The sequence below is a fragment of the Stigmatopora argus genome, chromosome 21 (assembly GCF_051989625.1).
Source record: "Stigmatopora argus isolate UIUO_Sarg chromosome 21, RoL_Sarg_1.0, whole genome shotgun sequence".
NCBI lineage: Eukaryota > Metazoa > Chordata > Actinopteri > Syngnathiformes > Syngnathidae > Stigmatopora > Stigmatopora argus.
This window is the reverse complement of record NC_135407.1, coordinates 9,675,273-9,698,655: the sequence shown is the minus strand read 5'-3', so window position 1 is coordinate 9,698,655 and position 23,383 is coordinate 9,675,273. Positions and strand designations below refer to the sequence as shown.

Sequence of the window (23,383 nt, the reverse complement as noted above, 5' to 3'; positions counted from 1 at the left end):
TTCCGTCAAGGTTAAATAATCAGTCTATCGGAATTGTTTTAAAAAAAAAAAATTACCTATTTTTAAAGCTAGGTTGTTCTCCAAACATTAATATTCTCCGCCATCTGCTATATTGGTTTGATCACTATGCTGATTAATGTGGAGGGCTGATGTGGGCTTTATTTATTGTTGCAAGCACTGTACAGTATGCAAAATTAACTCGTTAGTAATTTAAAAATGTTACTATTTAAATTGACTCTGCATTGGGTTAATAAAATAATGTATAACTGTATTTCACAATGATGTTGAGTTGTGCTGGAATAAATGAAAAAGGGTGTCTTTATACAAGAAAAAGATTAGACTGTGAGACTGATTTCAGTGTAAAAATAATTATGATAATGAAAAAGAAATGGTTTACTTCCTCAATTGGCTCAGCTATACTAAATGCTTTAAATCAGATTCATAGTAAATTAAAGTAAGTGCACAAACCTCTTCTGAGAATTTTCCATTTAACCTTATTTTTCAAGTAAAATATGCTCCCATTTATTGTATGATCTTTCAAAATCAATCTTCAAAATCAGTTTTTCCTCTCTACCCGAGCAGTACGTGGGTGTCCGCAGTTTTAGTGTTTTTGAACAACACTGTTCTTTTTTAAATCAGATGTTTTGTCATATTGTCAGAGTTTAAATTGAATGAGTGTATCATGTACATTCACATACATTTGATTGATTTTTTTTCTTTCAAGATAATGATTTTGCCCATAAAATTAAAATTATAGGGGTGACAGTTGTTATATTTCAGAGGTTGACTTCGATAGAAGTAGATATTTATATTTGCCATATTTTTTGGACTATAAGTTGCACTTAAGTAGTTGTAAGGGCCCAAGAATATAAAATCAAGAGAAGAAAAACAATATAAAAGTTGAACTGAAGTACAAGTCACACTTTTGGGAGGACAATTTTTTTATATGATCAGAAACCAAGAACAAAAATACATTAAAGCAACAATAGTAAAATGGAGAGGAACAGGCTAACTAGGCATCTGTTAACATAACAGTTTTTCAGATTACTATGCCCCGCACCCCACAAAAAAAACAGAACAGACTGTCAATAGTCATAGAAAAATGACAACATAAGTCGCACTTGAGTATTAGTCGCAGGCCCAGCCAAACTAGGAAAAAAAATTGACTTATATTCCGGAAAATACGGTATATATGACGTAGCTCCGTGCCCTTTTAAGCTAAAATACAACCTAATGAACAAATATTTTATTTTTGTCGACGGTCATTGGCCCTTTTAGGTAGTTGAGTCTGCTACTGTGCCCTGTATGAGGTCCAATGTTCCCTCTAAGCTGCGCGCGTGCGGAATTGCGCACTACTCTCGTCTTCTCTGCGCACAGCAAATCATATGGAGCGCACAAAATAAAATCCCGAATTTTTTTTTTTAAGCTGTGAAGCCAACGCGCGAACCACTCATCCGCCAGGCCGCCCATTCATAGATATGAATCATTACATTTTATTATTACTAAATTATTTATGTGTAGTAGACATACACCTGCTTATGGCGTGTGTGATACTGGTGTGTGCCCATAGCGAGCAATGATGATGTTGCTCACACCGGTACTCAGTGTGCTCAGGGAGGTTGTCTTTCTGCCCAGACAAACAAAAAATTAGAGGGAACATTGATTAGGTGCTGATCATTTTTTAAAATCAGTCAGCTTCAACATTAGATTAATTTTGCCCCCAATTAAGTCTTTTCTTCGCTACTGGTATAACTTCAACACCACAGGGCTTTGGTTCTGATTTGTTTTGTACAGGCAGTTGTAATGTGCAAGGGACACAATAGTGCAGCAGCTTCTACACTCCAGTCTGAATCAAGTGATTGAATATTATTGAATTGCATATTGACGAGCTGTCAGTCTGGTTAATATCTGGAGTCTGATTTGAGTAACAGTGCTCGTACAGAACAAAAAGAGCAGGCCGCCATCTCTTGTTTTAGTCCAACAATCAGCATGTATTCATTATCTTTTATTTTCATTTTTTACATGTGAATATATATCAATTCCCACCTATGTCTGGAGTGTGTCTACAAGAATGGTGACTAAAAAGCAGTCGAAACAGGAGAGGAAGCAAGTAGGGAGGAAGGAGGAGGTGGCAGGTTGATTATGGTCGCAGGTCTCGTTGCCTGGAGACAGCTGGGACAAGGGATGCCAGGTTGCTAAGCGACCCGGCACGATGCAATGGCCAGCGCTGCTATGTGATGGAGTGAAGGAGAGGGAGGGCGAGGAAGGAAAATTGTCTTTGTGCCCCACAGCCCCACCCTCTAATCACTCCCCCAACCCACCTCCAAGTCTGCCTCCGCGCTGTAAATGTTCTTGAAGGAGCAAAAGAGGTCCACTGATATATTAGCCATTCACAGGCAAAATTGAAGAGAATGGAGGTGAGAAAGATGCAACAACCGAACAAAAAAACATGTCACCATTCATAATATGAACAAACATTTCGACGGTATGAAAATGTATTAGATTTAGAAGCAAGCGCCACTCCCTCACGTGTTTACATCACATTCAGTGATGGTGGTGGGGGCTTGTTTGAATAATCTATAAATACAATACGCAATCATCCCGACAAAATCCTGTGTGGCATCACAGTGCTTAAAGGTGACAGTGCTAACTGACGCGAGGATGCCAAACGTGCGTGTAGTCCTGTGATCGATGCGTATATAACATGTGTTTAGTTTGTTGTCGATGAGACATTCTTTGCCCGCATGATGTCCCCGCACAGTTTTTGTAAACAAGCTGTACGAAGGGAGGAGAGGTAGCAACAGGAGGGAGAGGAGGGACAAAGGTTGCAAAATGTGTCAGTGATGAAGGCTCACGAGGAGATTCGACATTCAACAGGCACAAATCTGTCTCCCCTCACCATTTTTTTTTCACCCGCCATCCTCCAATCCCCCCACACATATCCACTCCCTCCATCTCCTGACCCATAAACACCTTTTGTCCCCTTTCATTTGTCTTTCATCTGCTCTGCGTGCTGTTTACCTGATGCACTGCCGGGCTTCAGCGCAGGTGTTGTCATGGAGATGGCCAATGCGAATGTGGCTGTCATCCGAGCCCGGGGGCCGGTTGCCGTGCCGATCTGGAGTGGCTCAGTCTTGATGGCCTCCACTTCTCACTGTTGTCCCTCTTGTATATTTGGTTTTCTATCTACCAGGGCCATCTGCTCTGCTGCTCTTATCTCTGCCATCGCGGCCCTCTCACTGTTTGTCTTTGTTGGCCACCACCACTGTTCGTTCAAACATGACAACGGAGATAAATTATCGTGTCGTTGCACTAATCTGATCTCTTTTCACCATCGTTTTTGGTTGATGCTTATTGTTTGTAATGATTCATGTTAGTCGTGAGAATAGCAAATGCAACAAGGGCCAGTTCTCATCTAGTATTGAGTCAATTTCAATACATTTATGTAGTTGGTGATTTTAGTACTTTTTCTTTTAGCTCATAACTAGTGAATGGATGGATATATTAGTGTTCACTAAAAGTTTTTTTTATATGTAGATGCAAAATGACTCAAGGGTGATTTGATTTTAAACGGGAACATTTCATATCAGTTATGTTCAGCTGCATTAAGATGCTGTAGAATCATGATTTCTATTCAATATTGGAAAGCTCATTTTAAGAGGACTTGATGAGTAAATACCTTTATTGTCTTTCTACAATTGTACAACCAAATTGAGGTGCTCTCCCCAGTGCAAATAGTCAAAGTCCAAAGTAGTAAAATATATTTATACATCCATATTTCAACAACATTTATCCTTGTCAGAGTCGCGGAGGGCGCCGGACCCTATCCCATCAGAATTTGGGTAAAAGCCAGTACACCCCAGTCACATACGGAGACACAAAACCATTTATACCCATAATCACACCGGCACTGAGTGGGCAGGTGAGTCAGGCGACTAAACCACTACACCTTCAGTGATTCTAAAGTTTAAAAATCTCAAAATATTTACAAAAAAGATGCTTAATAGTGAGATTTACACGTGGTTAAGGCTAATATTTACTTAAAATGCGTGATAACGTTGCAGTGGATTGCATGCTGGACAGAAATAATGCAGTTTGACAAGAATAATAAACAAGATTATGTAAACTGAATATTTTGAATCTTTTGAAACATGAATCTTTAATGTTTTTTTAATCATGTCCCGAAACTGCTTATTTTCACAACAGTTTGATGTTAAGTCATTCAAAGAATGAGTTGAAGGTGCTGTGAAATACTACAGTAAGTGACTTTAATGAGATCTTAATTACCGTATTTTCTCACATATATGCCGTATTTGTCGCAAAAAAAATTGATGAAAGAATCGAGGGTACGGCTTGCGCTCAAATTAGACTTGACATGCACAAAACTGCAAGCTGACAAGGATGAAACGCCATTTCGTAAGACAATGCGGCCGATAAAGGTCATTTATTTCAATAAAGAGAAAAGATAAACAGATAAAACCCTTAACAAACTTATTTTGATGTCTATGAATGAAATGCAAGAAAAGAAAATCTTGCAGAAAATGTGAAAAAACTCACTTGTGCCTGCCATTGCTCGCTCAGGCCACCGCAATTTTACCTAGGGATGACAAACTAGACCACTACGGACACACTTCCTGGTTGTACCGCTCACGTGACTTCCTTTTTGAATTTGTCTACGTGCAGGCAACACCCTTTACGACTGTGCAATCCAGCAGACGATCCTTTCGATTGATACAGTATCTCAGAAAAAACATGTGCGATGATTTTTCTTATGATTTTCCCTTCAAAGTAACACATTTGTACTCCCTATTTCAAACCATGAATATGGAGGTGAAAATTGTGAATCAGGGGGCGTCTTATACAAGAGAAATTGTAAAATTCAACGATTTTAAGGCAATTTTAAGGGTGCAGCTTATACGCAGAGGCAGCTGATACGTGAGAAAATACGGTAGTCTTCATCAGCTGCCTTCACCCAATTAAAAAAAATCTCCATATAAAAGATGTCACACCTGAGATGAGCAGCAGATGTTTGCAGTCTGCTAGCGTGCTATATCCATGGGCTTTCTATTCTCTTGTTGTCATGTATCTGTAATTTTATTCTGTCAACATGTACTAGCTTGGTACTCGGACGTTTCGTCGAAAGACGTTTGGTCCCCGGACGTTTGGTCGACCGGACGTTTGGTCGACCGGACGTTTGGTAGAACGGACATTTGGTCGCCGGGTTCGCGAGTCCCGAGGTTTGAGTCACGAGACTTTCATTTGTTTATCCCTAACCCTATTCACTCAATGTTAAATAACAGTCATTAAATCCCTATTCACCCAATGTTAAAATCTATCAATTGCATCCAAACCCGTTCTATCAAACGTCCATTTTACCAAACATCTGTTCTACCACACGTCCGGTCGACCAAACGTCCGGGGACCAAACGTCTTTCAACAAAACATCCGGTCACGACTAGCTTAGCACAGCACTAGAAAGTCAGACATGATAATCAATTCTAGTTGTGATGTCTCAGAATTGCTGAAAAAATTCTGCGTTCTCTGATGCAGTGTTTTGGCTGGAATAACTAAAAAATATGGCAGCCAAGTTGGTTAGCAACTTTCAGCTTATTCCCTTGCCATTTTTTTAAAAATCATCTCTTTATCTTCTATACATAACCTGCTTCTTATTTTCTTTTGATGAATAACCAAGTGTAAAGTTGCATTGAGCACACTGAAAAACTCACTAAACAACAATAACTGTCTTTTACAACTCCGTGATGAGACAAATTTTCAAACGCATCTTTCATATCCAGAGACACATTTTCACATTGAGGCATTTCATAATTTGAGGCATTTAATGATTGAGGCATAATTTGCATATTTCGTATGTAGAGGCATTTGTAAATAGAGGTACCAATATATGTTTGCATATTTTGTCCGCCACCCCACTGAATCGAATGCTTTCCACAAAGCAAGTGTGAAGATGTGGTGTACTTTTGCGCAGATTTATACAGTGTTTCCATACAGCATTTCTTTTCTCCTTTATTTCATTATTCATATAAAATCGGATTTCATTCCATACATTGTTGTAAATCTTGTATGAGCCTCCCATCTTATTCAACTTCACACACAGTCGAGTCATCTTGAAATACATTCCGGCGGGCTACCTCGCAAGACTTTCCTCTCAAACTCAAATTGCTGTCTGATGCAACTGCAACAAATCTCACATGAGTTTTAAGAGCGCAGTTTCCTGTCAAAGAAAATGTTGGGAACATAAAACCGTAATAACATTTTCGCCCAGTTCAAGCTACTGTATCGTTAGGCCAGTTCATAGACCCATACACTGGCATCTTTTCAAATGAAACTGTTCAACTTGTTTTTGTTATACCCCTAATATATATTAGCTATGTTACTGGAATAAAACTTTTATACTGGATTAATGACATTTCTATTTTTAACTTGAAAATTAATCTCACATTTTGTTTCTCTTTTTAATGTACAATCAAATTAAGTCAGTAAAGGTTGATACTCCTCATATGACAAATAATAATTCAGCATTTCTATTTCTTTTCAATCATTTTTCTTACATAAACCTTGTATTTTTAATTTTAAGTCATGTAAGGCACTCTGAGTTTCATGTTACCAATGAAAGGCACTTTATAAACAAAATGGTTGTTACATTTTTGTCACATAAGAACGCAAATAACTCATTTCAATTATTAGAAGTTGATAGTATAAACAATTACTAACTCACCAGTCCACAGTTTACAAAATATGTGTCCCTATATATTAACATATCTACAGCATTTAACATGGGTTGTCCTCAGTGCTTGGAGTTCAGATCCACAGTGATTTTGAAATTTATGTTCTGTCATCACTGAACGACTATTTGGCAACAGACCTATTCCAATACTAACGTATTGATGAAAAGCACACATCAGCTAATTAAATCTGCCACAAAAAAATCCAATATCTCTAAATTGCTTTATGTATATTTAAGTACCTATAAATTATAGTGTCATATTTCACATTTTACTGATTTTACTTATTTTTATCTGAATATCCAGCATTTAGAAAATCCAAAGACTAAAATGGTACATACGTCTGATGTTCAATAACACCCAGACTGTAGTTAATGTTATCTTTATATGGGCAATGGACTTGACAAGCGTTGTAACTATGGCAGCCAACAGTATTTCCACAATTGCAATCATGTCCTGTGACACTGCCTTAAGTGGTGCAGCACAAACAGAATGTGAGGTAATTGACGTAAAAGCAAACAGTGGGCAAGGAGACAATTGTTAAGGCTTTTAAGAAGTATTTATAACTACCACCAACGACACTGCATTTAGCTTCATTACAATGCATCCCATCAGTCTTGACTTGTTTTCTCTGTACTGTGATTGTTCAGACAGACAGAACTACGTATTTTACAAACGATAAGTAGCATTTGACAGGAATTTTATCCGATCAAAATCTAGGAAGGAACATTATGAATCAAGCGTGTGCGAATTATTTTTATGTGGCTAGCCGCAGGGTTTCCATCGGAAACCCATTTAAATATTTAAATCATTTGCTGTCATTAACAGCACTTAACTTCCAAAGAATTTTGACTGACAGGGACGTCAATGACATCAAAATAAGGGTGCCGCGATTTATTGTGAATTAATTAGAAAATTAATTGATTACAACATTGGTGATTTTTGTGACATTGACCTGAGAATTGTCTAAATCTTCTTTTTGAGACACTTAATAGTAAATATTAGTAAAAGTAAATCTAACTGTTTGATTTGTTTTAAGTAAAAAAGACAAATAGCAAATATTCTGATTTTATTACCGTATTTTCACGACTATACGGCGCATCGTATTTTTAGCCGAAGTGTCAGTAACGAGTGCTATTTCTGTATTTTACACACACAAAGGACGCACCGTTTTTATAGACGCAGCCAGGCTTGGCAAAACATACATCAGCTTAAAAATACGGACACACGCTAAAAACACGTTTTTAAAAAGGCAACGGAAGCAAAACTGAGTTCGGTTGTACTTTATTTAGCCATTTTACAAGGTACTCACGTCATCATCACCCACAAATCCATCAAAGTCCTCATTTTCTGTGTCCGAATTGAACAATTGTCCGAATGAGTTATCGAAAACGCTGAGTCTTATACGTTTGTCCAGGCGGCCACAATCCATTCGCAAATAGTAGCTAGCTAGTAGCTAGCGTAACTATTCCAACGCTGCCTTCCATGCTTCCTAAAGCTGTGTTGATGTCGATGTCCAGGCCACAATCCATTGGGTGTATTGACAAAATAACTATATATCCCAGCAGTCACTGCACAGTACTTTTTCTACGGGGAAAATAATAGAGTCGGGGGCTGCTTGCCGTAGTTGTGAAAGATGTAGAGGATGGTGTACCCTATCGGCTGATTTATTTTATTTTATCGTCATAACAATTTTAGTATTGGTCCATATATAAAGCGCACTGGATTATAAGGCGCCCTGTCTATTTTGGAGAATATTTAAGACTTTTATGTGCGCCTTATAGTCGTGAAAATACGGTAATTTATGCAATCTTCATTTTTATTCTGTAATTATTTATATTTAAGTATAAATTTTAAAAAGCGAAAAACAAAACATTTTTTAAAGCTTAGTTTGATTTTTAAAACACTTATTTCTGTTTTTCTCATTTGTTTATTTCTTTTAAATTATTTTAAAAAGGAGACAAAACAGTAACTTTTCTCTGATTTGTGTTGTGGTCGACAATGAATTGTATTAAAAAAAAAATTCCCAGGTGAAACATTAGGTCGACACATAACCAACTAACCCTGTCTGATATTACATAGATAGTCGTATTGGTTGCCGTTATCGATACTTAGAATCAGATCGGGACATCATAGGTCGAACATTATAGGTCGAAGACATCATACCCTGAGGACTACCTATACCAGCGGTGTCAGACTCGGGTTGGTTCGCGGGCCGCTTTAACGTCAACTTGATTTCACGTGGGCCGGACCATTTTAGATATAATATTTAGATTTTTATATATAAATGGATTAAAAGAACCGGATTAAAAGCCCTGAATATTCAGTTTTTTATAGATCTAAAACAATGTTTATTTTAGCTTTTTTAAAATATATTTTTAGATTTGACAAAATGATTTTTGAACTAAAATCACAGAAAAAAATATTAAAAAAATACAATTATTGATTTAAAAGGGGGAAAATCAAGAAATTTTATATACATCTATACTCTTCATTTTAATTTGATCCTAAAACAGAAAGTTGGCACTCATGATTTACTTTCCCGGGCCACACAAAATGATGCGGTGGGCCAGATTTGGCCCCGGGACGCCACTTTGACACATGTGACCTATACAGTGGACCTCCGAGTTACCACATTAATCCGTTCCGGAATTGGGATCTTATGTGAAATCGTCGTATGGCGACCAATAAAAATTATTGCTATCGTTATGAAATGAAAGTTTGAATTAGGCACGAGAGATTAACAACTGAGCAAGCGATAAGCAGAGAGAGATGGAGCGTCTCTGATTTTGTTTTACTTTTTTTTGTCACGCGAGAGAAATTCTTCTTGATGGAAATGCCATAAACAGCGGTCGAAAAAACTTCATATTCCTCTTTGTAATGTGAAGACAACGTAAGGCAGGGACGCTGAAACCCAGCGGTCCACTGTATTCGACAAATTCATCCACTAAAATTCTTTCAATTGGGAAAAATGCAAAAATATGCAATTAGATTCAAAAGTCTGGCTGAAAGTATCTTTCCTGCTGAGTCACAAGCTCCCAGGTACAGTAATCCCTCGATTATCAGGTCTTCACTTATCGCGAATTCACTACTTTTCCCCTGCTATCAATTATTATTATTATTTTTTTAATTCATAAAAACGTGAAAATCCACGCTGAAACTTAAGCGGAAGCCACTCTTGCTACTAGGACTCAGCACTGAAGGAAAAAAAAAGTTATAATAGGGGTATGTATATATGTGCTTATGTGTGCGTGTATGTATATGTATAGGTGTATGTACATGTATGTGTATATATATATATGTTTATATATATGTATATATATATGTATATATATATGTATATTTCAGAGACACGCTTATTTATTTATATATTTATTCATGTATTTATTTATTAACTTACTTATTACCTATCTATTTATGTCTAAAATGCCTTTCCTATTTCTGCATCCTCACCCTCTTGCTACTGTGACAACGAAATTTCCCGAATACGGGATGAATAAAGTTATCCAATCCAATCCTACTTCACGATCTTTTGATCATCGCGGCCATGTCTGGTCTACATTAACCGTGATATTCGAGGGATTACTGCATTACTTTTCACCCACCCCCGGCATCACTCTGCGTCCCCCCACTATTTGAGAAGCACTTGCTTAAGGGCACATAATAAGTGCTCAGGATCTCCCAAACAATTGGCCGTAACGGACTCCGATCCTAGAGCTCTTGCAAGCGTACAAATAAAGCGTCCACTTCATAATAGCAAGTTGAACCGTGACCGGATGTTTGGTCGCCGGACGTTTGGTCGCCTGGGTGAATATAATTTTGAGAGCTGGTTTCAACAGTAGATATTTAGATATTAAACTCTCTCTCATGAATATAATTTTGAGAGCTGGTTTCAACAGTAAACTCTCTGTCAGGTTGTCAAACGTCCGGCGACCAAACGTCCTGCGACCAAACGTCTGGCGACCAAACGTCCGGGCGACCAAACGTCCGACGACCAAACGTCCAGCGACCAAACGTCCGAGTACCAGTTGAACAATGACCACCAACATTAAATACTAGTCACTAGTGTGTTCCTGACTGATTGTTGTCTAATTTTGAGACTTTACCCCTGCTACAACTTTCCCATTCCACACTAATTGATGCAATCAATGAGACCCCCTCAGCGAGGAGATGTAGGGGCCCCTTGCAGCAGGTGTTGATGTTATTTTGGCGTGGTGTCAGGGAGCAGTTGTGAATGCAGGTCCTGGAGGCCGAGAGCAATCAATAGGGTCTCCTGGTGACCGATCACAGCGGATTAATCAGTGACACAAGATCAGTGAGTGGCTGGTATGTCAGTAGCTCCATAATTAAGACCTTCATTAAGACACAATTAACAGAGTAGCACTCTGCTACATGCATACCCCCACTCCTACCCACACATCACACATTCCCATCCTCCACTCTTCTCTCCATATGCTCCATTCTATCCCTCAATCTGCACATCTCCCTTTAACCCCCTACTTTTCTACTCCTTGTCATTCCACCTTTGCCCTTTCCTTTTATGGAGTCTCAATTTTAGAAAGACGCTCATGTGTGCAATTTCATATAGCGCAAGGCTAAATAAAAGAGCAGGCAATTGTGGAGGGAAAAAAGTCATTTCACCAGTTTGTCACTTGATGAAAAGGAAATTTAATCCTGCGTTGTTGTGCTAGCCCCCATTTTGCTCAATCTTTCATTCCTAGTACAACACACATACACACACATGTGACATCACCCTCCTTTTTAACCCTGTGTTCGTCATCTCTGCCTTTCTGTCAGGCTCAGAATATCTTGGTTTTAGTCTATTGCTGCATGCTCCTGTAATCCAGATTAGCCGGCGAGTGTTCTTAATCTCATCACTTGCCCAATCCTGTGTGAGTGGGTGTGCTTTTCCTGGTTTGGGCGCGATTGGGGCAGAAGGAACCATAGAGTTGGGATTATGGTGGATTCTGAGAGAGAGTCACTGGAGGGAAGGTAAAGCAGAAGAGCCTTCAATAGAGATAATGGACTCATGGGAATACTTCATAAAGTACACCCAATCACTCATCTAATACATGAGCAGTACCACTTAATTTTGATGGTATTCTTCAATCGACATGTTTGTTTTTGGGGTTGTGGTGCTTCATTGAAGTATATTAAAAGCCTTTTCTAATATTTACCTGTTACCATTGTAAATAAAGTTCTACTCCAGTTTCTATGATTACAAACTACTATAGGCACAGTAACAAATACAACGTTAATGTTAAAGTTAAATGTTAAATACTTTCCTCATGACTTTCTTTGTAAATACTAAGTCATCAACACGCATTTATTGATGGTTTATTATTAGATTATATGTAGGTTAAGTTAATGTTGTGTCCAGTAAGTGTAGTGCAGGGGTCGGGAAGCTTTTTGAAAGAGAGAGCCATAAACAATTCCTATTTTCAAATGTTATTCCTTGCGAGCCATACTCACAATTTAAAAGTCAAAATACATGAAATTTTGTAGTCATTTTGTCACTTTTAAAGTACGAAAAGTCTCTGAATTCCTTTGACAACGTTGTTACGCTGTTGCTAATCAATGAATATCAATAAGTTCAATGAGTATCAATGAAATCAATGACACAGTCCCGACGTGACGTTCCTATTGGTGCGTTCGGGACTCGACTCTCTCACCACTGGTTTCCATATTTTAGCTCAGAGCCATATGCACCCATCATAAGAGCCACATGTGGCTCCCAAGCCATAGGTTCCCTCCCTACCCCTGGTGTAGTGCAACAGATTGATTGATCAATAAACAAATCAGAGACTGATGGCAAATTATAAGCATCCATGTCGCTTCAAAAGTGTTTGAGGTTTTTTTTATACCCTCTATATTCTCTTGCTATTTAAGCATTGAATGTGACTCTCGTATGTTTGTTTCCAGATGAACCGTCCAATCCAGGTGAAGCCAGCAGACAGTGAGAGTAGAGGAGGTAAGTGACACAAAATAGTGTGATGTAGTTTTACAATGTAGATGTAATGCTGAAATCTGTATACTAAATGGTTAATCTATGTGACTTCTGTCAACAAACTGTCATATCCGATTAGATTGCATAGGTTACTTAAATTGGTGGCTTGTGTGTGTTTGCTTCTAATTTCTTATTTTCAAGGCGTAACATCAGAAATTCAATTCATCTGCGTCATGCTGACTCACTGTCACGTTAGCGAGATGCAAACACAGAGCTACCTTTTGTTTTTTTCCCTTCCAAGTCCTGTCAATATATTTTCTATGAATAAAAGATACACTATGTACTTGGTCATTTATAACCATACCTCAACTCAATATAGTACACGGTACTGTTTTTTTTTGTCAGCTTGGCAGTAACAGTTCTCAAAATGTGAAATCATTTTTTTATGGACTGTACATTGGTATTGGGAACTAAAGTGTACCTTGTAGGGAAGGAAACAAAACGTGCAGACACATGATGTGACTGAGGGCTCACTTAAAGAAAGAAAAAAAAACAGTCAAATCTCAAGAGCCAGCCAGATGCTGTTTTGTTTTGACATGCCATTGCGTTGCTGCACTCTAGTGGTGATGCTGAGTGTTGCAGGCGATGACATCATTAGGTACACTATACGTACAACAAATTCCGTTTTTGTTTTGTTTGATTGATTGAACCCTCAAATTGAAATGGAGGACATTTTACATCACATCCTTCAAAATTTAAATAACCCACATACAAAATAATAAAACTTTGCATTTCTTAATCAATCTTACCTGTCCTTATACCAAATCTAAAAAATAAATAAATTGAAATAAAACAAGTCAGGAGTACCACCTAAAAATTCTTCCTTTACCAAAAAATGTGCTTCTCAAATGAAACAGCTGGAAGGAAATTCAATACTCACTTTTGTGTATTGATTTTATTGACATCTCTTCTAACAGTGGCAACATTTAATTTCATACATAATATTCTCATTTCATTTACTGTAGTGCTTTATCCTCATTAGGGCTGCGGGGGGTGCTGGAGCCTATTCCAGCTGACTCTGGGCCAGAGGGGGGGGACCCCCTGAATCGGTGGCCAACCAATCGCAGGGCACAAGGAAACAAACAACCATTCACGCTCACACCCATACCTAGGGGCAGTTTAGTGTCCAATCAGCCTACCATGCATGTTTTTGGAATGTGGGAGGAAACCGGAGTACCCGGAGGAAACCCATGCAGGCCCGGGGAGAACATGCAAACTCCACACTGATGGACATGACCTGGATTTGAACCCAGGACCCCAGAACCAGGCCGCCCCATACATAATATTTAAAATCGAAATTATTCTAGGGACTGCGTGTCCCACAAAATGCACGCAATCCTGTTTACCATAACCTTGTTATCATGTCAGAAGAAGGAGGCAGGGAATCACATTATCTGCTGGACTTGACATCATCAAACAGATTTCCAAAAGAATGGCTAGAGTCAATTTATGCCCCTCCCCTTTTTTTTACAGTAAATTACACAACCAGGACTAATTTTTATTCTGATATGGTGTAGTGGTTCATTGGCCTAACTTTGGTGCAGGCAGCTTGGGATCGATTACCACTGTGTAACATGTGCAAATGGCTGTCTGCCCTACGACTGACTGGCGAACGGTATACGGTCGATTGGTCGCCGATCTTTTGGTCGCCGGTCTTATGGTCGCCCGGAAGGTTATTCATAATTACCATTTAAATCGTTGCTCAAATTCCCTAAATACAAACTGCGAATTACTATTTAGTCATACTTAATGCCCTAGTAATTATTAGGCTAAAGAAAAGCTCAAAATTTCCCGGACTTTTATTGTTTTTTGTTGGAGAACTTGTTAAGACCCTGACTGACGTACCTTCTTAAAGGGACAACGCATGTACATACAAACTCTTATACACACACGTTGGCTCAGTGAAACTGCTCATGGCCATTGTTGGCTTTTATTGCTGCGTAGACAGTGTTGTTTTACCTTGTTTTGTCGCCAGTCTTTTGGTCGTCGGTCTTCTGGTCGCCGGTCTTTTGGTCGCCCCGACCGCGACAACGGGCGACCAAAAGACCGGCGACCAAAAGACGGCGACCAAAAGACCGGCGACCAATCGACCGCACACGGTTGTGTCTTGTCCTCTGCAGCAGAGGCTCCACCGAACCCCTGAGACCGACTCACGGAACCACTGGTTTAGGGTTTAGTCCACCTTTCGCCCCAAGTCAGCTGAGATAGGCTCCGGCACTCCGCTACCCTGATGTGGACAAGCGTGTTGAGAATGAATGAATGAATGCATATTTTAAAAACACGGCTCGGTGAACAAGTGGTAAGCACATTCACCTCACAGTCCTGAGAGTACTCACTCCATGTTGGGACCTGGCCTTTCCTGTGTGGAATTTGCATGTCCTTCTAGAGCCTGCGTAGGTTTTCTTCAGGTACTCCGGTTTCCTCCCACATCCCAAAAACATGCAGGGTAGGCTGGTTGAGCACTTTAATATGCCCCCAGGTCTGAATGTGAGCGTGAATGGTTGTCTGTCTCCTTGTTCCCTGCATTTGACTGGCAAACAATTCAGGGTGTTCTCAGCCTACTGCCCAAAGTTGGCTGGGACAATTCCCGCGATACCCACACTAATGAATGATTATTAAAATTAGACAAAAAAAACGTGTGCGGTCGATTGGTCGCTGGTCTTTTGGTCGCCCGGACCGCGACAACGGGCGACCAAAAGACCGGCGACCAAAAGACCGGCGACAAAACTAAGTAAAACAACACAGTCTACGCATCAATAAAAGCCAACAATGGCCATGAGCAGTTTCACTGAGCCGACATGTGAGTGTATAAGAGTTTGTATGTACATGAGTTGTCCCCTTAGGAAGGTACGTCAGTCAGGGTCTTAACAAGTTCTCCAACAAAAAACAATAAAAGTCCGGGAAATTTGGAGCTTTTCTTTAGCCTAATAATTAATAGGGCATTAAGTATGACTAAATAGTAATTCACAGTTTGTATTTAGGGAATTTCAGCAACAATTTAAATCAGGGGTCTCAAACTTGCGGCCCGCGGGCCAACTGCGGCCCGCGGGACGATAATTTGCGGCCCCCGTCTTAATATGAAAGATCGATTTTTTTTTTTTTTTTTTTTTTTTTTTTTTTTTTTTTTTTTTTTTTTTTTTTTACCCCTTTCCACATGATGGCGCCGTTTAAGTGGCAGCCAGTGGCAGTAGCTCTGTCCACTCGTGTTTTTCTTGTTTTACAGCATGTTTTACATGAAAAATTAGAGGGAACATTGACATGCACCTGCTTGTGGCAGGTGTGATACTGGTGTGCCAATAGCGAGCAATGATGATGTCGTGACCGGATGATTCGCCTAAAGACGTTTCGCCGACGGACGTTTGACAGACGGACAGGTCGTACTAGTATTTGTTAGTTTAATGATTAAATACAAATATTAGTATTTGTATTTAATCATTAAACGCTGTTTTCAGCTGGATTTGACCGAATTTGAGAGCATTTTGAGCCGTTTGGCGAATGGACGTCTATAGACGTTTTTTTGCCTCCATCGCGATATCATCCAGTATTTGTATTTAATCATTAAATGCTGTTTTAGGATGGATTTGACCCGATTGCTGTCATTTTACGGCTCGGTTCTGCTACATCTGCCTGCCCAAGAGTGCTTATTCCCGGACTGCCATTGATGGTAGACGAACATTGATTTTTACTATAATTTGGACAACACCGGCGGCGGGCCGGATTAAAAATCCTAACGGGCCGTATATGGCCCGTGGGCCGAGGTTGAAAAACTTGTACACACACGATCCGGCGGGGCGAGCGTTCGAATCCCGTTTCGGCGAAACCTCCGTTCGGCCGAATGAACGTTCGGTGGAACGTCCATTCGGCGACCTGCCCGTCTGTCAAACGTCCGTCGGCAAAACGTCTTTAGGCGAATCATCCGAGTACCGATGATGTCGCTCACACTGGTACTCAGTGCGCTCAGGGAGGTTGTCTTTCTGCTCAGACCAACAAAAAATTAGAGTGAACTTTGGTTCGGAGCTGAATGAACCAATCACGGTGAGGTATACGGCTCTGGAGGGCGGGACATCGGCCGGGCTGTCCAGTGCCTCGCTCACTCACTCATTCATTCCTCCAATCAGCTGGGCGGAGGAGAAGCCGTGAGGCCGATCACTCCGCTCGGCGCGCACACTCCTCCGCTGCTCTCAGCATAGAACTGAATGAGGCGCTATGATCCGTGATCCAACCTGTGTCAGTGTCTGTAGCCATCTCCGCGATTGAAACGGAGAGCGAAAGTGCACATGCGCCACAAACCCGCGCGACTGAATGTGAAAGATCAACCCGAGACTCATTCCAAGTGGAAAAACATATTACAGAGCCCCAGAGATGTCTCTTTCAAAGCCTGCCGTGAAGAGAAAAGTCGGTGATGAGCACAGACAGTTTCAAGAAAAGTGGGGAGTGCAATATTTCTTTGTTGAACACAGGGGCACCCCGACGTGTCTCATTTACACTGAAAAAGTTGCGGTGCACAAGGAATACAATTTGAAACGTAATTGTACTATGAGACATGCTGAGGAGTACGAAAAATACCAGGGAGATGAGAGAGCCAACCAGGTTGCCAGTCTTAAAACACGTCTTCTGAGGCAACAGGATCTCTTCAAGAAGGCTACCAAAGACAGTAATGCAGCAGTCAAAGCTAGCTACGCTGTTTGTGAGTTGATTGATCCTGTGCTAAGTGATCCAAAATGGCTCATGGACTTGGCTTTTCTTGTTGATATCACACATGAGCTTAATGTACTGAACAAGAAGCTACAAGGCCAAGGGCAACTTGTCAGTGCTGCCTATGACAACGTGAGAGCATTCTGCACTAAACTTGTGTTATGGAAAGCCCAGCTCTCTCAGACAAACCTTTGCCATTTCCCAGCATGCAAGGCTCTCGTGGATGCAGGCACACCATTCAGTGGTGAGAAGTATGTTGAGGCCATTTCGAAGCTACAGGAGGAATTTGATCACAGATTTGCAGACTTCAAGACACACAAAGCCACATTTCAAATTTTTGCGGACCCCTTCTCCTTTGATGTGCAAGATGCCCCTCCTGAGCTTCAAATGGAGCTCATTGACCTGCAGTGCAACTCTGCACTCAAAGCCAAGTTCAGGGAGGAGTGGAGAAGCAGACAAGCTTGGGCAATTTTTGAGAGAGATGACCTCCAGCTTCCCTGAACTTTCCCGAAGGTTCAAGCGGACCATGTGCCTTTTTGGGAGCACATACTTGTGTGAGAAGCTCTTCTCCACCTTGAACTTCAATAAGTCCAAGTACAGGTCCAGACTTACTGATGAGCATCTTCAAGCTCTACTGAGGGTCTCCACTGCTTCCTCCCTCAAGCCAAATGTGACTATGTGAGAAGAAGCGCTGCCAGGTCTCTAGCAGCAAGGAGTAGGCAAAAGAAGCCGTGTTCAGAATATTTCATGTTCAATGTTCCATTCAAGTTCAGAAAGTTAAAGGTTAAAGAGCTGTTAATACAGACATTTGAAACGGAATAAAAATAATTCATTTTCTCTACTTAGCCAGCCAGTGTATATCTACTGTATGCTCATTAGTATTATTTGGTTTTATATTACTGATTGATTTATTTTTTATTCATCTTTAAGTTAATTTTTTTAATTCATTATTTTTTGTTAAAAAATAAAGATATTTGATAACGTTGGAAAGTTTTATCAGTGCTTTTCTTGTGGAAATCCTGATGCGGCCCAGTCTCACCCAGACTCGGCCTCTAGCGGCCCCCAGGTAAATTGAGTTCGAGACCCCTGATTTAAATGGTAATTATCAATAACCTTCCGGGCGACCAAAAGACCGGCGACCAAAAGACCGGCGACCAAAAGATCGGCGACCAACAGGCCGGCGACCAATCGACCGTGTACCAAGAAAACTGCTGGGTGTATCAATGATGTTGATGTTGATGTTTTGACAGAGTCGTTTATAAGAGACAACAGTGTTTTTTAAGTCGTTTTGTTACCTGAAATGTTTAGTCAGGCAAGTACAGTAATCCCTAGAATATCGCGGACAATGGACCCATGGGCAAAAGAAGACAAAGGACTTCGACTAAAACTCCCATTTACCTGTTTTTTTAATTTATATCAAGCGGAGAGGAACTATTTTCACTGAGTACAGTATTTAAAGTAGTTACCTTTTTTAAATATATACATTATATTTAGATATTAATACATTGTAGTCTTTTGACATCCTTATAGCTGTAATATTTAATAAATATTTTTGATTATTGTACTTGTGTACTTGGATTTCTGTACAGCCGCGAAAACATGTATTGTGGTAGTTATGATGGGGGTGATCATACTTTGCGGTTTTTCATTTATCACGGCCATGTCTGGTCTACATTAACCACGCTATTTGAGGGATTACTGTACTCTTATTATGTCTGTTTTATCTCTCTCTTCCTCTTGAAAACCCCCTTCCTCCTTAGAAGACAGGAAGCTGTTTGTGGGTATGCTGGGAAAACAACAGACCGACCCTGATGTGAGAAAGATGTTTGAACCCTTTGGCAGCATCGAGGAATGCACGGTGCTCCGTGGTCCCGACGGTACCAGCAAAGGTAATGGCACCCAAATCTGAAAAGGCCAACATGGTGAGCAAAAGGTCATTGAACAAGGGAAATTAAATTTAAGCCCTAGCTTATTTCAAAATAAAAGTGAAACCAGATTTCCCTTTATCCTACAATGTTAAATCAAAGCATGGCACGTTTAGAGTGACGTCTGAATTTAGCCTCCAGCACTTTGTCCTCACATGAATGGGAGTCACTACTGTTCAACACTGCTAATGATATTTGCCATGTAAATCAAAGTGTTATGACAGTTCAAACATAGACGCGAGCTTCTGCGTCTATTGCCTGAGGCATGACTAATGGTGCAATAGGTTATATGGGTCATTGCTAATGACGCGTGTGGTAGTTTACAGGCTTTGATTGATGAAGCGATGAATGTTTGCTGGACCATGTTTAACGGCAGCAAGGTTACTGATGCAGCCCGTGAATTGAAGGCGGTGCCAAATATATTTTCAAATGGACGTAAGGGGTCTGCGTGAGGCCTTTATTCAATGGTATCTTGTCCTGTCTAGGGTGTGCATTTGTAAAGTTCCAGAACAACGTAGAGGCCCAGGCTGCTATCAACGCTCTCCATGGGAGCCGTACTTTACCTGTAAGTCCTATACACACGTGAACATGTATACTACAGTGGTACCTCGAGATACAAGCTTAATTCGTTCCGGGACTGAGCTCGTATGTCGATTTTCTCAACACTCAAAACAGGGTATTGGATTGGAAAAACATTTTTATTTGTTCTAATTCGCCATCTATTAACAAAGTAACAAATAACTAGTGGTTTAATATTACTAAAATGTGTTTAATAGTACTAAAATTAGACGGATTTCGCGGGGGGGGGGGGCTTTTTGCATGGCAAATCGCTCGTAACATAACATAAACAAATTTAAATGAACTTGGATTACGATGCAGACACACTCAAGAATAAATTTAATCTAACATTACACTAAACTTAATTCTAATTAGTTTTAAATTTTGATACCTTTCTTCTCTCGGGTTGGCGCTATTTGCCCCGCCTCCACCCTGACTTTCAGACGCAACCTATCGAGGGTTGTTTGCTTTTGTCTTCCCTTCAAAATATTCCCAAAATGATCCACACAAATGTCCTCACAATAGGATAACGCACGACCACTAGTCTCGTATTAGCAATCGCTCCGCCAACGGGAGCTAACAGGCTTTACTCGTATCTCAAATTGCTCATATGTCGGGGCACTCGTATGTTGAAGTACCACTGTATATGTAAAACAAAGATATTACTCAGTCACTATTACTGCTGAAAGTGGAAAGAAATGTAAGTCACACTTTTGACGCTGTCAACTTTATTAACAAGCCATGTCATGGCCCAAACGTTCTTTTGTTATAATTGTTTTCTCAAGATTGTGAACCCTGTTTTATGATCTTTTATTTAAATATTTTACACCAGCGAATTTCTGCCACAATATGCTAGAATTATTGTGTTCAACGAATTATTTCATTTATACTATGTCAGGACTCAACGTTGAATTACGAGTTGTTGAGGAATACGCAGCCATTTTTGCTGAATGTAGTCTTCTGAGCCATGTAATGCAAATGACTCCTTGTTCATCATGTGACCCTAATAAAACTGCAGGCTTTGAGCTTGTGAGCTCAGACCTTTTTACCATGCCTGTCATGAGGAGACACATGGTTGGACTCAAATGCATGGGACGATGGCGGTAGGTCGTGGACAAAAGTTTACTCACCTGGCAGGTGATCCCAGGCCGGCAAGGATCTTTGATTTAGCTTTCAACAGCTTCCATCAACAAAAGTGACACGCTAGTAAAAGCACACTAAAACAGAGGGGTATATAACAGACATCTCAAGTTCCAAAATCTAATTTCAGCTAGATGTTTATCGAGCCTATATCCCCCTCTCTCACAAACACACACACTTAATGTGCTAAATGCTTAATATTTTATTAATTAATTACATGATATACATACATATGCATGTACATGATATACATATGCATGTATGTATATCATGTAATTAATTAATAAAATATTAATTAATAATATAATTAAATATCACATTTAATTAAAATGGAATTAATTCCAAAATAAATTAATTATTTTTTTACATTATTATTATATACATACATGCATATGTATGTATATCATGTAATTAATTAATAAAATATTAATAAATAATATAATTAAATATCACATTTAATTAAAATTGAATTAATTCCAAAATAAATTATTTATTTTTTGAAATTATTATTTCCATTGGAATTAATTCAATTTTAATTAAATGTGATATTTATACATATGTATGTATATCATGTAATTAATTAATAAAATATTAATTGATAATATAATTAAAAAAAAATTAATAATATAATTAAATATCACACTTAATTAAATTTGAATTAATTCCGATAAAAAAATTTTTTTTTAAATTATTATTTCCATTAATAATTCTCCCCGGGCTTACGTGGGTTTCCTCCGGGTCCTCCGGTTTCCTCCTATATTCCCAAAACTGGCTGATTGGGTGTGAGTGTGCATGGTTGTCCGTCTACTTGTGCCCTGCGATTGGCTGGCCACCAATTCAGGGTGTCCCCCGCCTCTGGCCCCCAAGTCAGCTGGGATAGGCTCCATCACCCCCCGTGACCCTAATGAGGATAAAGCGGTTCAGAAAAGGAGATGAGATGAGAAGTTCATGTTAAGAATGGATTTAGTGAAGAAAAATGTTTGAGTTCATCATATTATCATAAACCTATCCTTTTGCAGGTTCAAAAATTACTGTGACAAAAACCCATTATATTTTGTCCAGTAATGTAGCTCTTTCAGCTAGTTTGAACATTTCCCCCCTTTTGCTCCTATTAGGGAGCCTCGTCCAGTCTGGTTGTCAAGTTTGCCGATTCGGAGAAGGAGCGAGGGCTTCGGCGAATGCAGCAGGTGGCCTCTCAGTTGGGTGTCATCAGTCCTATGACCCTACACCTCGGGGCCTACAACGCCTACACACAAGCTGTGAGAAACCCGTGCACCCACACACAAAAACACACAAGTTGTCTTCGTTCACTAGAAAAAAAAAAAGCTTTCAAGTAAGAGCTGATATGGGGAATACAAGTGGTTTTAATGAATTCAGTGTAATGTATAGTATTATAATGTGTGCGGATGTGTACTGCCAACATACTTAAAGCCAAATTCAAAATATCCATACATAGGCAATTTTTTTTACCTCTTGCCAATTCAACCTTTTTTTTAACCATCAGTTAATGCAGCAACAGGCACTGGTAGCACAGTCAGCTTACCTCTCTCCTGTTGCTACGGTGGCGGCCGTTCAGATGCAACAGCTGGCTGCCCTCAACCCCAGTAGCATCATCGCCACACCGATTGCATCCATCACCCCCTCCTCAGGTAACTGAAGACGCCTGGCTGACGTGCCCATGTTTCCAATGAGATTTTGGCTTGAAATATCACTAACAAAAACAGTTGTGCATTAAATGACAAAATAAACATTGTTCTCCCATCATTTAAAATGTAAAAATTAACTATTCGATTTGTTCAGTCAAACTATAACTATATCAGGGGGACTTTCCACGACAATGCACTCGTAACCGAACAAACACATTTAAATTAACTTGGATTAATCTATACAGACACACTCAAACATATGTTTAATGTAACTTTACACAAAACTGAATTCTAATTTTGTTTTATTTTATTTTTTTACCTTCGTTCTCCGGGTTAGCTGTTTGCCACGCCGCCACCCTCACATTCGCTATCGATGGGCTGTTTGCTGTTGTATTCCTTTCAAAATATTCCGAAAATGATGCACAAAAATGTCCTCACAATAGGATAACGCACGACCACTTGCCAACGAGAAGTAGTCTTGAATGAGCGATCGCGGGAGCTAACAGGCTAAGGAAGGAATAACACTGAAAAAATGCAACAGCTCAGCCTACCCACATATTGATTGTGGGTAATGAAGTTTTATTCTGAGAAAGGGTACCATTGGCTATCGGTGTTGTGTGCACGAGTACACTTCATTACCCAGAAAGCCCTCTTTTTGCCTGCACATGC

At 39.7% G+C, this 23,383-nt stretch overlaps 1 protein-coding gene across 4 annotated transcripts in view; it reads left to right on the top strand.

The window, feature by feature from the left end:
- celf3a (cugbp, Elav-like family member 3a) overlaps positions 1-23,383 on the top strand; it is a 56,863-nt gene that overhangs the window by 22,797 nt on the left and 10,683 nt on the right. For 3 of the 4 annotated variants that reach the window (XR_013297756.1, XR_013297757.1, XM_077590235.1), the window contains exons 4-8: positions 12,666-12,714; positions 19,206-19,334; positions 19,856-19,935; positions 22,184-22,327; positions 22,573-22,717. Coding sequence is in view for 2 of the 4 variants with exons in the window: in XM_077590235.1 (XP_077446361.1) it covers positions 12,666-12,714; positions 19,206-19,334; positions 19,856-19,935; positions 22,184-22,327; positions 22,573-22,717 (547 nt within the window). In the remaining 2 variants the exon portion in view is untranslated. The remainder of the gene's footprint in view (positions 1-12,665; positions 12,715-19,205; positions 19,335-19,855; positions 19,936-22,183; positions 22,328-22,572; positions 22,718-23,383) is intronic. The other variant, XM_077590236.1, reaches the window with a different exon arrangement.